At 39.7% G+C, this 19,870-nt stretch overlaps 1 protein-coding gene across 1 annotated transcript in view; it reads left to right on the forward strand.

Annotated features, from left to right (window-relative positions):
- CNTN5 (contactin 5) overlaps positions 1–19,870 on the forward strand; it is a 750,248-nt gene that overhangs the window by 712,928 nt on the left and 17,450 nt on the right. Inside the window, exons 21-22 of the mRNA XM_087937063.1 lie at positions 1,525–1,759; positions 17,805–17,914. Coding sequence (XP_087793189.1) covers positions 1,525–1,759; positions 17,805–17,914 — 345 coding nt within the window. The remainder of the gene's footprint in view (positions 1–1,524; positions 1,760–17,804; positions 17,915–19,870) is intronic.

Consider the following 19,870-nt stretch of genomic DNA (forward strand, 5'->3'; position numbering starts at 1 on the left):
GAAGAAGAAGAAGAAGAAGAAGAAGAAGAAGAAGAAGAAGAAGAAGAAGAAGAAAATATACCTTTGCATACTTTGAAAGAACTGTGACTCCTTGAACAGGATGTTTGCTCAGCTTGCCAGGTGGTTAATTATTAAATGTTAAGGCTATGTAAAGCTTTGAGCTTTGAATGGTTTGATTGTGTCCCACTATTAAAAAGCCAACCTGGTTGCTGAATTGAATCAGTGATCAAATCAAGAGCCTTACAGATTTTTTTTTTAATTCAGTGGGTTTTTGCCCATATACTCAAAATATTGTTTATTAAATCAAATTGACAGAATCAAATCTGTTTACTGCAACAGCATTGAATCAAATGTTACAAATTAGAGCTTAGGTGATTTAATTAACTATTGAATGGTGATTTCTTTTCTTAGGAATCTTCATATTTAAAACAAAGATGAACTGGGCAGGCTTTCTACTTAAGCACGCTTTCCAAAGTTGGATACTCTCCAAACATGTGAACTTCAATTCCCAGAATTCTTAGCAAAGGCTCTCTCAGAATTCTGTGAGCCCCATAATTTGAAGTTATTCCAACTGATGATGTCTGAAATATAGTGTATAGTTAAATAGATCATCATCTTCTGCAACATAGGATATGTAATGACTCAAAAAGTTATGCACAGAATAGTACAGAGAAGAGCAACCAGGATGATTAGGGGACTAGAGACTAAAACATATGAAGAACAATTACAGGAACTGGACTTGGCTAGTCTAGTGAAGAAAAGGACCAGGGGAGACATGATAGCAAGGCGAGATTCAACCTGGAAATAAGGAGAAACTTTCTGACAGTGAGAACAATCAACCAATGGAACAGTTTACCCTCGGAAGTTGTGGGACCGCCATCACTTGAGACCTTCAAGAAGAGATTGGACTGCCATCTGTCAGAAATGGTGTAGGGTCTCCTGCTTGGGCAGAGGGTTGGACTAGATGACCTACAAGGTCCCTTCCAACTCTTATTATCTATGATCTGTTATCTGAATAGGTACAGGGAACACTAATTTTTAAGAATTGAACTTTCATGGTTTCCCAAACTTACATTTTCTTCCATAGGGGGAAGGGAGACAAGAAGCAGCCTCCATTAAAGCTAAGCAACTTGTTCAAAGTCCGCCTCTTTTGAGTGAATTGAACAAATCCTAAGGATTTTTTTTATATGATTTGATTTGATTGATTTGATTTGATTTCTACAGCCGCCCATCTCAGCATATCTCAAAGCATATGTTACAAGTAATTTTTTTACATAAAACAATAAAATAAAACAGTAAAAAAGCATTAAAAGTAAAAAAAATATTAAAATGTCTAATTTGAAGTACATACAAAAGTAAAATATGTGGCCTTTTAACAATGTAGCCAGGAGGGAAGGCCTTTGGCACATGTAGTGCCTTGGACTCAGGAGCATTGCCAGGATAATAATAATAATAATAATAATAATAATAATAATAATAATAATAATAATAATAATAATAATAATGAGTTTGTTTTTTCTTTAGCCAGTCTCCGAAGAATTTCAAAATGGGGAAAGCTTTGGATATATTGTGGCTTTTCGACCAAATGGGACAAGAGGCTGGAAAGAAAAAATGGTCACGTCTTCTGATGCCTCCAAGTTCATCTACAGAGATGAAAGCGTGCCTCCCTTGACTCCATTTGAGGTGAAAGTTGGAGCATATAACAACAAAGGCGATGGACCGTTCAGCCCAATTGTTGTGATCAGTTCTGCTGAGGGAGGTGAGTAGATCAAGCCCAAAGATCAGCTGCATCTTCTAAGTCAGGGGTCCCCAAACATAGCAACTTTAAGCTATCCTGGCTGGAGAATTCTGGGAATTGAAGTCCAGAAGTCTTAAATTGCCAAGTTTGGAGACCTCCGTTCTAAGTCATAGCCATAGGCCTTGCCTATTGCAAAGGGGAAGTGACACAGGTAGAACTCAAAGTTGCTTCCTGAATACTACAAGGGTGTCTGATGATGCAGTCAAAGCATGTGTGAAAACAAATAGAATCTCCAGTAAATTTTCAACATTGGGCAATCTTGGTTGTTTTGAAGTGTTTACACTGTTGGAAGAAATATCCATGTGGTTCAGCTCCAAGCCAGGAGAAAGGCACTAGAGACAAAATGGAGGCTGGAGGCTGATTGGAAAGATGGTTTAATGATGAAGCAGAAGCACATGGGTGGTTCTGGGCAGCTGAACACATGGAGTTGAGGGGGGGGGTTATACCTTCTCTTGGGCTTTAGACTTGAGCTTCCTGTTCCTGTGCAAGCATATGTATTCTATTGACTGTTGTACGGTCATAGCTGGCTCTATAGGTTGCCTGAGCTCCCAGGTTCGGTTGAAGTTTGGACTGCTGAGATGATGCAATGAAGAGGATTGTGTTCTGAAAGGGTGTTGGGCAAGTCCTATTATGGCTTAATGGCTTTGTCCTGGTTTGGATCTTGAGTGAGGCCTAATCCTATCACTCTGACTTTGTTCAAGACTTCGCTGCATTTCAAAATATCCTGTCTCGAATGGATTTCTGCCTGCAGTACTTGCTTTGCCTATGAATAGAGCTATCTATCTCCTTATCTCTTAAATGCTGACATCTGCTAAGGGCTATGAGGAAAGGTGGGGGCTGTCTCTTCCTTTAGGGAAATATAATATTCTACCATTTTTCAGCTTAGAGTCTGTAGACATTCTCAGTCATCCAGGTCATGGTTGTCCCAAAGGTGCTTTTTCAGGAGGCAACTGGGCTTTCTTAAGAGTTTTTTGTTTTGAAGATGTTTCAGTTCTCATCCAAGAAGCTTCTTCAGTTCTGACAGAATGGTGGGGAATGGAAGGATTTCTATTCCTAGCAGCCAGCTGGTCATTTGCATCCTTTTAGAGGGTTGTTGAAGCACTTGGAGGTTTATCTGTGTCCTCAGGGTCACCTGAGTGGTGCTCTGGTTCCTGTAGTCTGCAATTTTTTTTTTCTCTGGAAATCCATCCCTACTCCCATACCATTCACACCAGGAATGGGTTTCCAGAGGAAAAATTGAAGACTACAGGAACCAGGAGCATCACTGAGGTGACCCTGAGGACACAGATAAACCTCCAGGTGGCCTCAACGACCCTCTAAAAGGATGCAAATGACCAGCTGGCTGCAAGGAATAGAAATCCTTCCTTTCCCCACTATCCTGTCAGAGGTGAAGAAGCTTCTTGGATGAGAAGCAAAATGTCTTCAAAGAAAAAACCAGAAAGTCCAGTTGTCTCCTGAAAAAGTACCTTGGGACCAGAGGTGGTATTCAGCAGGTTCTGACCAGTTCTGGAGAACCGGTAGCGGAAATTTTGAGTAGTTCAGAGAACTGGCCAATCCTGCCTCTGGCTGGAGATTTTACAGTATCCTTCCCCTGCCACACCCACCAAGTCACACCCACAGAAACGGTAGTAAAAAAATTTGAATCCCACCACTGCTTGGGACTAACAAGCTCGGCGTCTTTAACTGTTGAGCCATCATGTCTCCTCCACTTATAAGAACATCCATTTAATTTGTCATCAGTACATTTCACAGCTTTATAACATTAATGATATTTCAGGACGGAGAGAAAATTAAAGTATGTGTGACCTTGCAATTAGGGCTTTCAACAACACACAGTTAAATTCACTAGATGCAGTGCTGCACATAGTGAGGCTTCATAAATCTTAGCAACTTTCATTATTGGTCAAGGTAGAAGCCATTTTTAGTCAACAATTTTCTCTTCTTTGTGCTTATATTCCGACGATTTTACAGGATCTCAAATTACCTATTGCTAGCAATCAGGCTGTTGCTATTTCAAAGATAATTTTCCCCTCCTGACTATTTTGCATTTACTGGAGTCTAACTGTCTGCCTTCTGTGCACTTTGTACCAACTTTGAAAATAATATCCCAATGATAACTAAACAAAAACTTTTCCCGTGGAAAGTGGATCTTTTAAAAATGTTCTTAGTGTTGGATTAAAAGCGATCCGACCACTTAAGATTATCTCATCCCTTTTTTGACATCCATACTGCCAAATAATTTTCTAGAAGAATGAAATGTTTCAAAGGCAAGTGAGCAGGAAAAACGTATGCATGAATTCAATGTTTATTGTTATCAAGTGATAGTTGGAATCGCTGCAAATTGGATGGTCCCCTAATTTATGATGCAGCCTCTTGTTGATTCGCAGTCTTCCTAGATTCAGGCTTATTTCAGTGGGACACTGAAAACAAAAGCAACACCATGGATGTCTCTGTCCAAGATTCACAGATTTTAAATGTAAATGGAATGTAAAAGGTAAAGGTTCCCCTTACACATACGTGCTAGTGATTTCCAGCTCTAGGGGGTGGTGGTCATCTCCATTACAAAGCCGAAGAGCCAGCGCTGTCCGAAGACAGTCATGTGGCCAGCATGACTAAACACTGAAGGTGCAGGGAATGCTATTACCTTCCCACCAAAGGGGTCCCTATTTTTCTACTTGCATTTTTACATGCTTTCGAACTGTTAGATTGGCAGAAGCTGGGAGAAGTAATGGGAGCTCACTCCATTATGCAGTGCTAGGGATTTGAACTGCCGAACTGCCGACCTTTCTGATCAACAAGCTCAGCGTCTTAGCCACTGAGCCACCACATCCCGTTAAATGGAATGTAGATCCCCCTATATTTTAATTCAGTTAAAAAAAGAACCATCTCGTGGAGTTGAACAGAAACTCATGGAGTTTACTACAGGTAATACCTGGGTTAAGAATTCCAAAGCACCAGGGGGCAGGATAAGAAATAAAGGGTGGAAGCTCATTAAAGGGTAATATAACCAAGAAGTAAGGAGAAACTTTCTGTAAATATTAACTATTAATCAGTGGAATAGCTTTCCTTCCTGGAATTATGGGTGCTTCATCCCTGGAGGTTTTCAAAAGTAGAGTGGACAACTATTTGACTGCGATGTTATGAGGCTCCTGTCTTGAGCAGGGGGTTGGATTAGAAGACCTCTAAAGTCCCTTCCAGCCCAATAATTCAATGGTCTATGAAAAGTCAAGAACTACCTGTACACTGTAATTTGTTTTATGGCTATGTTATCTGTGTATTTGCCTTAATTTTCAAACTTATTTCAAAATATTAAGTAACAGAGAAAGAAAGAGCAGTACTAGTGAATATTTGTTGTTGTTAGTTGCGAAGTTGTGTCTGACCCATCGCAACCCCATGGACAATGTTCCTCCAGGCCTTCCTGTCCTCTACCATCCCCTGTAGTCCATTTAAGCTCATGCCAACTGCTTCAGTGACTCCATCCAGCCACCTCATTCTCTGCCGTTCCCTTCTTCTTTTGCCCTCAATTGTTCCCAGCATGAGGCTTTTCCTTCTCGTTAGGTGGCCAAAGTATTTGAGTTTCATCTTCAGGATCTGGCCTTCTAAAGAGCAGTCAGAGTTGATCTCCTCTAGGACTGACCGGTTTGATTGCCTTGCAGTCCAAGAAGACTCGCAGGAGTCTTCTCCAGCACCATAGCTCAAAGGCCTCCATTCTTTGGTGCTCAGCCTTCCTTATGGTCCAACTTTCACAGCCATACATTGCCACTAGGAAAACCATAGCCTTGACTATACACACTTTTGTTGGCAGGGTGATGTCTCTGCTTTTTAATATGCTGTCTAGATTTGCCATAGCTTTCCTCCCCAGGAGCAAGCGTCTTTTCTTGGCTGTGGTCCCCATCTGCAGTGATCTTGGAGCCCAGGGAAATGAAATCTGTCACTACCTCCATTTCTTCCCCATCTATTTTCCAGGAATTGAGAGGGCCGGATGCCATGATCTTAGTTTTCTTAATGTTGCATTTCAAGCCAACTTTTGCACTCTCCTTCTTTACCCGCATCAAGAGGCTCTTTAGTTCCTCTTCACTTTCTTCCAGTGGTATCATCTGCAAATCTGAGGTTGTTGATATTTCTCCCAGCAAGCTTAATTCCAACTTTAAACATAGACAGTAAATATAGACAGTGATATCTATTTACTTCCTTGTATTTTTACTTTTTATGAAACTCTCAAGCAATCTACTTCATGATCTCTCTCAGAATTTGAGCTGAGATGGGATTGGAGATATGAATTTCTACCTGTCTGCATCCCTTCAGTTGCATCTCCTGAAAAAAAAAAACCACTTCAGGGGAGGAATTCCTTCACAATGTTCTTGAATTTAATGAGAGAATGCAGAATTCTGGAGTAAGAATTATATACTGAAAAGCAGATTGTTCACACAAGCCCATTTGCAAAGTTACTGCAAGAAGAATATGTGTCTGCTCTGGATGAAATTTAGCAAAAGCAAATTTCCTTTCCTTAATCTGAAAGCTACAAAAAAAAAAACTGCCACAGAGTTCTCTGCCTGGTACTAGTCACTTCTCTTCAATCTGTCTTTCAGCACAACAATAATAGCTGATTTACTAGTACATTACCATTCTCCTCCCCTGCCATCCATAGCAACAACGTTTAAATTTAAGTTGCCAGTTTGGTAAAAAGTTGTACTTTCTTCAATGACTCTTAAAAAAAAAAAAACTAAAATAGAATGGAGAATATTTCCTTTGATTAGTACCCACAGGCCCTTGGAAAACAGCACATGTTGTATAATCTATACAGCTCTGGCATATTCCCCATCCCATTCCATCATCTTCAACCACTCCCTGTTTATTCACAAAACTCCAGCTGCTCTGCCAGTTCATTACAAATACGCCATTTATATTCATGAACCTGAAAATGTCTTTTCAAGCTTTTAATCTAATCAAGCCCATATTCGATCAATCAGCCTGTCTATTTCCTATCTCCCCTGTAAGAGAGCTGTTGGGGAGATAATTAATGTCTTCGCCAGCCAACACAGCGTGGTCTTCAGTAAAATGTACAGCAAGCATTATCCCATTAACATTTAGTTCAACAAGTTCACCTGTCAGTGTGTCATCTACAACTTCCTGGGCATGCATTTTGCCACATACGTCTACATTTCCTTATAGCCAAATCTTCATTACCAGAGCAGCTTGAGACCCTCATTACTTTTCCCTATAAATTATGTTTCTATTGGGGAGTACCACACTGGAGGTGGCTACTAGATTGATAACAATCCCACCCTTGCTCCCTGTTTCTCCACCCACCCCCATCCATCCATTTCTTATATTTTACTTCTTTGTATTTTCATTGTTTTTTCCTTCACTGTTTTCTTCTATTGTTCCATTACTTTGCTACTGTTAGGTTTACACTTCTTTTCATCTCTCAGTTTTTATTGTTATAAGCGCCTACGGTAGCCCCACATTGAGATAGACACCTAAAAATTTTAACAAATGAAAGATATCGTTACATTTTATTCTTGGGGCCTTGAGATCTTCACACAGATGGGACAATATGCAACTTGAGGGTGAAGGCTCGTTCTCTGAGCTTGTGGGCAGTGGTGGGATTCCACATATTTTCCTACTGGTTCTATGAGAGAGCACTTTGTGCGTGAGGACAATGCTCAAAAACCGCCCTCTGTGTCAGCGCTAGTGGGGTGAGCTGTAGCTCAGCTGAGGCGCGGCAATCCGCTCTGCCACGTGAATCAGCTGAGGTAAAAACAAAGGAATATAGGATAGGAAAGGGTGGGGGCGGGTGGGTGGGGCCAGCCAGAGGTGGTATTTACCGGTTCTCCCAACTACTCAGAATTTCCACTACCAATACGCCAGTTCTTAAACTATTCAAAATTTCCACTGAACCATCTGAATACCACCTCTGCTTGTGGGTTAGTTTCCAAATATTTCATCACCAGGCTAGGTAACAACTTCAGTGGCATTTAGGGGATGTCAGCGTTCTTCTGTTTATAAGGGCTTCAGGTGTAGGAGGTCAAGTGAAGATCTTGTGTTGGGTCATCTGTGAGTCATCAGTGAGACTTGTGATGAGTCATGTGATAAGGTGATTACCTCAGGTGAGGGTTATTGGGAGTGAACTTCTGGTGAGGAGTATTGGGTAGGTTGGTTGAAGGTCAGTGCTGTCTCTGATTGGCTCTGTGGTTGATTTGCAACTTATCTCAGCATCTTCCTTTGTTCTGTCTGAGTTTAGGGGAATGGGACAGGGAACGGTTGCAGGAACTGGGCATAGTCTAGTGAAGAGAAGGACCAAGGGAGACATGATAGCAGTCTTCCAATATTTGAAGGGCTGCCACAGAGAGGAAGGGGTCAAGCTATTTTTCCAAGGCACCTGAAGGAATAATAGATGGAAACTGAACAAGGAGATTCAACCTGGAAATAAGGAGACATTTTCTGACAGTGAGAACAATCAACCAATGGAACAGCTTGCTGTCAGAAGTTGTGGGAGCTTCATCACTTGAGACTTTCAAGAAGAGATTGGACTTCCATCTGTTCTAAATGGTGTAGGGTCTCCTACTTGGGCAGGGGGTTGGACTAGATGACCTACAAGGTCCCTTCCAACTCTGATTATCTGTTATCTATTAAAACTCAGTTAGTATAGTAGCTTATTTTCTTGAAAAATCAGGTATTCTGGTACAATACAGGTAGTTCTTGACTTACAACCACAATTGAGTATGAAATTTCTGTGGCTAAGTGAGACAGTGATTTTTGCCCCATATTACGACCTTTCTTGTAACTGTTGTTAAGTGAATCACTGCCATTATTAAATTCATAACACGGTTGTTAAGTCAATCTGGTTTCCCCATTGACTTTGCTTGTCAGAAGGTCCCAAAAGGAGATCCCATGGGATATTGCAAGTGTCCTAAATATGAATCAGTTGCCAAGGGTCTGAATTTTTTTGATTGCCTGACTGGGGATGACGCAATGGTCATAAGTGTGAAAAATGGTCATGTCACTTTTTTCAGTGCCATTGTAACTTCAAACGGTCACTAAATGAACTGTTGCAAATTGAGGATTACCTGTATGTTGGTTTCCATTTGCTCCACATTCTGACATGATTTACACAATGGGAAGCTTTACAGTACATATTATCAATACGATATTATTAATATAATAATATTCAGGCAAACTTCTATCTTCTACTCTCTTACTCGTACCTGCCTTATGTCAGCTCTCTGATCCCATTTCCCTCTGCCTGTTCTGAAACCTGCCTGTTCTTCTGGCTATAGCCGTGCTTCACTACGAAACTATGTGATCGGGCTTAGTTTTGGGGGAGGAAAATAAGCGGGGGTGGAATTGTGCCTCTGCCTACCAGCACTATGTCTAGCATCCTGTCAGTATGTGAGAGAGTTGAGGGCTGTTTGGAAACTGAATCATGGAAGCTGAAACAGTATTTGCTGTGTGAGCAAGAAAGAGACAGCAAAGAGCCTGGGTGTGGTTTAGCTCAACTGTTCTGTACTAAAGCTGCTTGGTGCTGTGAAACTGAAACTAAAACTGAAACTCCTCTCCTCTGTTTGTGTTTTGCATTTGGAACAGATTTCTTTTCAGGTGGGGAGGGAGAGTAGAACTCCTTAGCATCAGAGCGTGTTAATAATAATATAGGAAATATTAATGCTCTGATGGTCATTTCGAAAAATCCTTTCTTAGTGAACACCTAGAAGCCAAGAGGAACATAGTGCCAAATTTCAAGTTTGTAGGCTTTATGGTTCTGGAGATTTTGTCATGATGCATGAGTGGTATTTCACTTTTATATAGAGAGATATATATCTCTTGCATAGGTATGCATCTGCATGCCTCTGTGTGTATCTGTGTGTGTGTGTGTGTATTCCAATTTATAGGCTTATACAATCTTGTTTTATTTTTTGTTGACATTGAGTTGTCAGCACTTTAATTGCCTCTTCTTCCTCAGCAGTAAGCAGATCAGTGAATATTTCAAGTGCTTTCCTGTTTGACAGCAGATTTATTGCCTATCATATATCACTTTGCAGTGGAATCAGTTCTGAATAAATATTCTTCCTTTGCAAATTTTCTATCATATGATATAATAGTGATATACCATTTGTAAATTATTTCAGTGCAAGCTTTCCATCTGATTTAACTTCCTTTGCTTCCATTAGAACTTTCCCATGTAACCTTCAAGTGTACATTCTTCTATAATTTCCCTTATCTTAAAAGCACCTCTCCTTTTCTTTTTCTTCTTATTTTGTTCTGCTAATTTATCTAGTCCAATCCTTTGCTTGAGTAGGAAACCCTATACCATTTCAGATAAACGATTGTCCCGTCTCTTCTTCAAAATATCCAGTGTTGGAACACTCATAGCAAGTCATCCCAATTCTTGCATGGAAAGTTCTTTGATATGTACTGTTGCTGCATATCATTCTTGTTGCCCAAAGCTTTCATCCATCAATTGACAAATAAAAATAAATATATAAATAAAATAAATAAATAAAACTTCAAATGGTTATTAAATGAATGGTTAAAATCAAGGACTATCTATAATTAGAGGGTTTCATGATTGTGCACTCGAATTCATCTTATAACAATAGAGAAATAGTTTGCCATTTCCTTCTATCAGGTTTATTTAGGTGGCCTGGTTTCCTTAGATCTTTTAATCCTTCTGCCCTCACCCCCACTATGGATTAGTTTTGAAAGCATCTCTCCTTTTTTGATCTTACAGCCAGCAGTGACTTTTTACTGGGAACACATATTTTCACCAACATTTCTTTCTGAGTTAAACTGCAAATCAAACTAGTTGTCTCCTAAAAAGACTGCCCAAAAAAATGCAAAGAAGAGCAACTAAGATAGGGCCCGAAGACTAAAACATATGAAGAACGGTTGCAGGATTTGGGTTTGGCTAGTCTAGAGAAAAGAAGGACTGGGGGCGGACGGGATATGATAGCAGTATTCCAGGATTTGAGAGGCTGCCACAAAGAGGAGGGGGCCAACTTATTTCCTAAAGCGCCAGAGGACAAGACAAGAAACAATGGATGGAAACTAATCAAGGAGAGAAGCAATCTGGAATCCAGGAGAAATTTCCTAACAGTGAGGACAATTAATCAGTAGAAGAGCTTGCCGTCAGAAGCCGTGGGTGCTTCATCACTGGAGGTTTTTAAGAAGAGACTGGAGAGTCACTTGTCTCAAATTGTATAGGGTCTCTTGCTTAAGCAGAAAGCTGGACTAGATGATCTCTAAGGTCTCTTCCAGCTCTATTCTGATGGATTGATTGAATACATAGTATGGAATTCAACAAATCTAATAGCCATTTCTTTTGCATAAAAATCTGCCAACTATCAAGAAACAATTGTTTGGTGAAATATTCATGATTATTTCAAAGAAATCATAAAAACTAAATTAGTATGAAACTGACCATTTCTTTGTCTACATTCTACCACCCATTTCCCTTTTAGCATTTAGAATTAAATGGTAATTAAATATTCAGTTTTTCCTTTGGTTTTATACACTCAATACTGCACACTAAATATAGAACTCCAGATGTTGGCAACTGGAGTATAGCTTGAAATATAGAGGCTATAACATACTATAAATATTCGTTATACATTATTACACTTCTTCACTCATTGGGTCCTGCACAGATATTTATTACCAAAAATTGTTAATATAATATTAATAAAAAATATGGTTATTACACTAGCAACAATTATAGGAAAACCTAATCAATCTGTTTCATTTTTAGCGTCAGGCAACTTTCAGCAGTATATGGAGTTGCAGGCTATTTCATTATATATTCCAAATCAATATAAATTTTCAGAAGCTTATATTTTATCTTATTCATAGATTAATGCATTTCCATAAAAAGTACAATTTAGCATCTAATATCAATGAATGAATAAATACTTTCAACTTGAGAAAAAGTCGCATTCATTGGAGAAATATACTGAAATATGCCTTTTAAAGAGACAACTGGAGTTTGTTTACTTTTCCTTGAAGATGTTTGTTTTTCCTTGAGGATATTTCACTTCTCATCCAAGTAGCTTCTTCAGAACTGAACAAGCTTCTTGAATGAGAAAGTACCTTTGGCACATCCATGCCCTGGAAGACTGAAAATCTCCATAGACAAGAAATATACTGCTTCAGTTAAGAAGAGAGAGGGAGGGAGGAAGGGGGAGAGGAAGGAGGGAGGGGGAGAGGGAGAGGGAGAGAGATTCTGGACAAAATACGGTTGTATGGAAGGGAAATTATTTCTACATTTTTAGATAACTGCCACCCATTATTTTGTCTAGGTCACAAATTATTTATCCCGCTGCAACCCTCCCTCACAGCAAAGTAACTGATTCAGTAATATTGCAGGCCTTTCACAGTGCACAAAATTTAAAGGTATAAATAGAAAATGGGATGTTCAGAAAATCGTACTTTGGTGGAAAATATTGAAGCACGCTATTTCTTTTACTGTATAACATTTACTTGTTTTCTGCTTTGAAAACAGGGGAATTCGTTTACTGTATCATGGAAAAACATGTTTTACATGGCAGAAGTGAGGAGAGATATCAGCTCCCAGGCAAGGTGAACATCTCAGTGAGAAAGCTTAGATTAAAAAAAAATAAAGACCAGCAATCTATTGAACAACAGGTTTTTTTTTGAAAATTAAAATTCATCAGGGAGCCCAATTTATTCCTTGTTTATTTCTTTTATCTGGGGCAAATCGGTTTAAGAGAGGGCAAGTAGCCCAAAATCATTCAATAAATTGCATGTTGAATGAGAATCTCAGTTTGGGGCCTTCTTGGTCCAAGACCATCTTCGTTATCTTTACAGTAAATTCCCTTTTTATGACCCTGTAAATTCAGGGTAAAGTCAGGGCAATTGGATGGAATGGAGCATTTACTGGCCAGATGCCCTTCCCAATGTCATGTGGTGTTTGCAGCAGATATCTTTTCTTTGCACCCTAGGACAGTAACATCTGCTCCTACCTAGAATTGAACTCTCAACCTTCCAAGCGGGAGGCAAGTGTCTTCACCACTAGGCCACCATGCTGCTCTTTCTTTACCCTTACAGTAGATTAACTTTTTGTGTTTGGGCTATTTCTGCCATTTCTGTTTTAAAACAGAACAACACACACATACACACACACACACTTCTAAAATTTAGCAATTTGCCATCAAATTTCAATGGACAAGCTCTCATGGACTATAGAAAATAGGTCTAACACAGCCCCATGGAAAGTGCCCTGATAATTGCCCGTTCAGTCCCATTCAGTCAATATAGACAGTTGAGTGCTTGATGGGAACATAATAATAATCCCAATTTCAGTTGTTCCCAGAGTGTTATTGAAAGGCTATTTCCCCTTTTTTCTCTCAAATGTGTGCAAATACTTGTACACAGATTAAGGGTGAAAAGTCCTTCCTGTTCAAAAAGGAATTTTGGTGAGTTAGTATATTTAATTGTATCATGGTTTATTTTTATTTTTTTAATAAAATTTTATTAGGGTTTTCACAAAACAAAAGAAAAATAAAACATCTTTTTTTAGCGAACAGCATAGCTCCAGGTTTTCACATCTCCATACAGATATAATCTCAGTTACATATTCATCTTTCATATTCAATTCTTATCACTACTTTATATATTCTCTATTAATATTTTTCTCAAATACTTCCCTCAGGCTTATTTTATAGCTTTCTCATTCATTTCTATTTCATTTCCTTTTCAAAATTTCCATATCTTCATAATAATTATACTTGTACTTTTATCTGTCCTGTTTTCAATTTCATTGTATATTCTTATTTCACCATTTCCCAAAAAATTCCTCCGCATTTCAAACATTACAAAACAAGGTTTCCCCTATGGTTGCCAATTAGAGTCTGTCCCCTTCATATCTTATAATTAGTTCCCTTTCAAATCCCATTAAACATTCAACTTTTAAATTGTCCCCTTAAACAGTTATAACATTCAGCTCCTAATAACTATATTATAACATTTTATAATATAACTATATTACAACATAATTATAATATTATAATATATTATAATATAACTATATCAGAACATGGTTTATTTTTTAATGGTCAAAACTTTGCACATTATTTAAATAGTGCAGAGAAAGAATCTTGCTGGGGTCATATTGTTTTAAATCAATTCATAACTGTATAGTAAAAAAGGGGAATTCAGTGAATTCAGTCCACTAAAGTAGCCTGCTCAAAGCTTAGAACAAGCAAGAATTTGATAGTGCCAATGGAAGTTGGTGCTTAAAATACATTGCAAACTGGGCATCTGATGCTTGACTATGGCACGGTTGTGCCGAGGACAGTTTTCTGATTCATTTCATTGATTCAAGATCAGTTCATCCTAGCTATTAGTTGATGTGGATGAAGCAAATGCCATTGGAAGGGATTGTTCCAGGACATTGACACACCGCAAAATGTCTGCTAATAATTGTTCACTCTGAATAAGCGTTATCCTTGTGTATAGTTGGATTGTTCTTTGCGGTCTCAGAATTTATATTTAAATTTTTATTGAAGGCTTTTCTCTTTACGTTTGTTTTAATTCAGCATTTCTATTTTGTTTTATTTCTTTCATTAGAATATACAGTAAAACACTATGAACCTCACAGTGGTGGGATTCAAAAAAATTTACTACTGGTTCTGTGGGCGTGACTTGATGAGCATGGCATGGCTTGGTGGACATGGTTTTGTGGGTGTGTAAAATCCCATTCCCTCCCCACTCCACTGACCTGCTTTCCAGCTCCGTTCTTCTGTACAGGGCACCAAAAGAAGACCCAGCCGATCAGCTGGGACTCGGGAGGCAGAGAATACTGCAATACTGTTGAAGACCATTACAACATATTTTTACTTGAAGTCAAAAGAGTCATCAAACTATATGTACCAACAACAACTCCCAAAACAACAAAAAAAAAAAAACAGATTACCCATAACAATAAGGAAACTTCAATCCCAAAAGAGATCACTCTGGCAGAAAAACAAATCTGGTCACGTTGCCAATTTCAAAAGCCAATACAAAATTTTATGCCACCAGATGAAGACTGAATGCACCAATTATCACATTAAACAAAAGGAAAACCTTCTGCACACCAATTCCACCTGTGCTTTTTACAATTTTGTAAACAACAAACTAAAAGACTCAAGGTCCATCCCACCCCTTATAGGACCTAATGGTAAAGACTGCAACGACGACACCATTAAAGCCAACCTCTTTAACACATTCTTTGGCTCAGTATTTGTAAACAGCAATGGATCATGTCCAGTATTTCCTAGCTGAACTACAGACAACTATAATGATCTAATATATGTCGATTTTACAGAAGACAATGTTGAAAAAGCACTACGCAATCTAAAACCATCTCTATCTATTGGACCGGATGGAATATGTGCCTATTTCTTAAAAAAGCTATCCACTGCTATAGCAGAACCTCTAAGCTTAATCTTTGAAAAATCTTTCAGGACCAGCTCCTTGCCAAAACTATGGTCACAAGCCACGGTCATCCCCATCTTCAAAAAGGGAGATCCCAGCCTAGTTGAAAATTACAGACCAATTTCCTTATGCTGCGTCACCTGTAAAGTCATGGAATCAATTATTAACCAATCCATTATCCTCCACTTAGAGACAAACAACCTACTTTCCAATAAACAATTTGGTTTTAGAAAAAATACTATCCTGTAATCTGCAACTCTTACACTGCAAAAACATATGGACTACACAACTCGATCAGGGCAAAACAATAGATGCAATTTACATAGACTTCTGTAAAGCCTTTGATTCAGTGGTACACAACAAACTACTCCTAAAACTAAAAACTTATGGTATCTCTGGACAACTGCATAACTGGATAGAAGCATTCCTGTCAAACAGACAACAAATGGTCAAAATTGGGAGCATCCTATCAAATTCTGTACCTGTCAGTAGTGGTGTCCCCCAAGGCAGTGTTCTAGGACCAACTCTCTTCATACTCTACATAAATGACCTCTGTGATCAGACTGCGTTCTTTTCACTGATGATGTAAAGCTGTTCAACACCACAGACAATACTTCTACCCTTCAAAAAGACCTTGATTATGTATCAGAATGGTCAAACAAATAGCAACTTCAAATCTCAACAAATAAATGCTCTGTCTTACATATTGGCAAAAAAAAATCAGAAAGTAAAATACAAGCTGAATAGTCAAGATCTTGTTGATGATCCAAGCTCTGTAAAGGACCTTGGAATACTCATCTCTAATGATCTAAGTGCTAGAGCCTACTGTAACTACATAGCCGAAAAGGCATTAAGAGTTGTTAACCTAATCCTACGTAGCTTTTTCTCTGGTAATATCACACTACTAACTAGAGCATACAAAATATTTGCTAGACCAATATTCAAATACAGCTCATCAGTCTGGAACCCACATTATGTATCTGATATTAGCACAGTTGAGAAAGTCCAGAAATATTTCACAAGAAGAGTTCTCCACTCCTCTACTCGTTGTAGAATACCTTATGCCACCAGACTTGAAATTCTAGACCTAGAAAACCTTGAATTACGCCGTCTTCGATCTGATAAATATGGTATATAAAATCATACATTGCAACGACTTACCTGTCAATGAATACTTCAGTTTCAACCATAACAACACAAGAGCACACAATAGATACAAACTCAAGGTTAGCCGCACCAAACTTAATTGCAGGAAATACGACTTCAGCAACAGAGTGGTCAATGTCTGGAATACTCTACCTGACTGTGGTTTCTTCCCCAAACCCCAAAACCTTTAATCTTAGACTGTCTACTATTGACCTCACCCATTTCCTAAGAGGTCTGTAGGGGGCGTGCATAAGCGCACCAACATGCCTACCATCCCTGTCCTATTGTTTCTTTTATTTTTCTTATATGTACCCATTTCATGTATTCATAACTATGTATATACTTGTACCTATTATCTTGTAAGTGATTGACAGATCAAATAAATAAATAAAATAAAATAAAGAATAGGTGGGGGAGGGGACAATCAGAGGTGGTATTTGCTGGTTCTCTGAACTACTCAAAATTTCTGCTACTGGTTGTCCAGAACCTGTTGAATACCACCTCTGGTACTTCGTCTTGAGATTAAGGAGAGTATCTTAATTTGTGCTGTACCAGGACATTCCATTTCAAATTTATATCATTTCTCCAATAGCCAGAATGCTGGGTTCTAGACTCTCTTCCACAAAATTTAGATTTTTCTGTAGCTTTCTTGGTGTTGGATGGTTCTCACAATAAAAACTGTAAACAGAGCAAAATATTGAAGTCTGCAGAATGAATGGAAAGACAAGCAGTATTCTCTGCCTACATTCTTCTCAATATAACAATAGAATGTTAACAAAAGCCTTTGGTTGTATGTCTTTCTGTTTGTGATTACATTAATGTATTTTATTGCAAGCTGCTGCAGGTACATTTTTGCTGAAATGTGGGATATAAACATTGCATTGCTTCTATCCCAAAAGCCATGGTGGCACAATGGTTAGAATGCAGTATTGCAGGCTAATTCACGATTCACTCCAGAAATTTGATTCTGACTGGCTCAACATTAGCTCAGCCTTCCATCCTTCCGAGGTGGGTAAAATGAGGACCCAGATTGTTGGGGGCAATAGGCTGACTCTGTAAACTGCCTTAGAGAGGGCTATAAAACACTCTGAAGTGGCATATACGTCTAAGTGCTATTGCTATTACAACACAATATGAAGTCATCACAAACACATTGTGCCCACCATAATGTTGCTAGCTTCCAAGAAATATGCACACGCATAAGAAGAGATTGCTAGCATTAGAATTCCATATAGGTGAATGGCATGAAAAAGATAAGACATAATGTTAAAAAAAGGGGGGGCGGGGTTAGATCATTGCTCGTCTGCTGCTTGGGACAGCTAAGGGGTTTTATCCTTACCAATAATAGAGATGATTGGGAAGAGTAAATCTAGTTGACTAGATGCAAACTGCTTTAACCAAACATTATTTTGATCCTTCTTTACCGCAGAACCGAGTGCAGCCCCTACTGATGTCAAGGCTACAGGACTGTCAGTATCAGAGATTCTTGTTGCGTGGAGTCACAACAAAGATAGCCTGGGAAGGCCCCAGGGATTTGAGGTATTAATATAAAATATATTCTAAGTTTTCTGAATGTGGGGGCAGGGTCCTTTTCTCCCTGACCAGCTAAAAGCATTGTTTGAAAGCAAGATTTAAGTGTTTAGAACAGGGGTGTCAAACTCGATTTCACTGAGGGCCACATCAGGGTTGTGTTTGACCTCGGGGGCCAGGGTGGGCATAGCCAGGTTGATTCACTTGGGTTGGGGGTGCCTGTGATGAGCACTCTGCCAGAGAAAATGGGCCCCCAAGCTCCATTTTCAGCTGCAATGGCCCCCTGCAACCCTCTGCCAGTGAAAACAGAACTCCATTTTTGCTGGAAGAGGCACTGTGAGCTGGTCCTTCATTGTTCCCAGGACAGCCCCGCAGGCCAGAACTAAGCATCTTGTGGACCAGATCCGGCCCGTGGGCCTTGAGTTTGACACCCTTGCTTTAGAATATGTTGGTAGCAAACTCACTCAGGATTGAACTACCCATTATATTAAGCAAGGCATTAAATCCCTAGACCCATGGTGGCGAAAGTGGCATGCATGCCAGAAGTGGCACGCAGAGCCATTACTGTCAGCATGCAAAGCACTTGCCCAGAAAAGGTCTACTGTGCATGCGCACACGCCACACGCCCACCTGCCAGCTGATTGTTGGGCATCAGGCGTGCATTTGTGGGGGCACGGCAGCACCACAGGCAACACTCGCACATGCGTAGAACTGCATGGAGGGTGTCATGCCCACATGCGCAGAAGTGCGCAGCATGGGTCATGTGCATTGCACATGCATGCGCAGAAACGGGGGGGGGGTCACACGAGTCACGCAGGTTGCTGCACATGCACAGGAGGCATGGAGGGACCATGCGCATTGCCTTCTGGGTGATGGCACGCAAGCACAAGCACTCAAGCGCACACATAATTCTCGGCATGGGAGCCCAAAAAGGTTAGCCATCACTGCCCTGGACTGTTAGGCATAGCTTTCATATCTCCTAGTCCATCTGATGCAAACAAATTATAAGCAAGGTGGTTTCCTGAGGGTTTTTTCCAAACTTTTTTTTTTATCTCCAAGTTTGCTCCCCTTCATCTGAAAAAATATTTGTTGCACTGTGACTGGTTACAGGTGGTCCTTGACTTACGACCACAATTGAACTGAAAATTTCTGTTGTTAAGTGAGTTTTGCCCCATTTTATGAGCTTTCTTGCCACAGTTGTTAAGTGAATCACTTCAGTCAATAAACACAGCTGTTAAGTCCTCAATGTATGACCATAACTGAGCTTGTCAGAAGGTCGCAAAAGGGGATCACAGGACCTTGGACACTGCAATCATCATAAGTATGAATTGGTTGCCAAGCATCTGAATTTTGATCGCATGATCATGGGGAGGTTGAAAAGGTCATTACTGTGGAAAATGGGTGATTAGTCACTTTTTTTCAGTGTCGTCGTAACTTTGAACAGCCACTGAATGAACTGTTGCAAGTCGAAGACTACCTGTATCAAAGCATTCCTTAGTGTGGCAGTGGTTTCTTTTTATGCAACTCACATAACAAGGAGCATGGCTTGAGGGACCATCTATCTCACTCCACTGGAATTGGCCCGTCCCACTTGTGTCAGCAGAGGAAATATGCTATGGGTCCCAGCAACTGGATTGTTCCAACTGGTAGGGTCCAGGAGAGGGGGTGGGCTTCTCTGGTGTTGCTCCTGCCCTCTGGAACATCTTAACTGTGTTATCTGAAATGGTTTCCATTTGCCCTTCTCGACAATTTAAGTATCCAACAAAGACTTGTCTTGTTAACAGAAGTGGTGTAGATAGAGTCGTAGATAATTTTATGACAGTGGTATCGAATGCACATGATAGGAGTAATTTTAGACTCACACTAACTGTTATATATTTGCATACTCACCTTGGATAGGTCGGTCCGGATGGCGGGAAATTTGAAGAGCAGTCATTGGCCACAAGCCGCAAGCAGCCCGCTATA

This window comes from Pseudonaja textilis, chromosome 7 (genome assembly GCF_049901715.1).
Source record: "Pseudonaja textilis isolate UNSWEBS1 chromosome 7, rPseTex1.2, whole genome shotgun sequence".
In the NCBI taxonomy this organism is placed as follows: domain Eukaryota; kingdom Metazoa; phylum Chordata; class Lepidosauria; order Squamata; family Elapidae; genus Pseudonaja; species Pseudonaja textilis.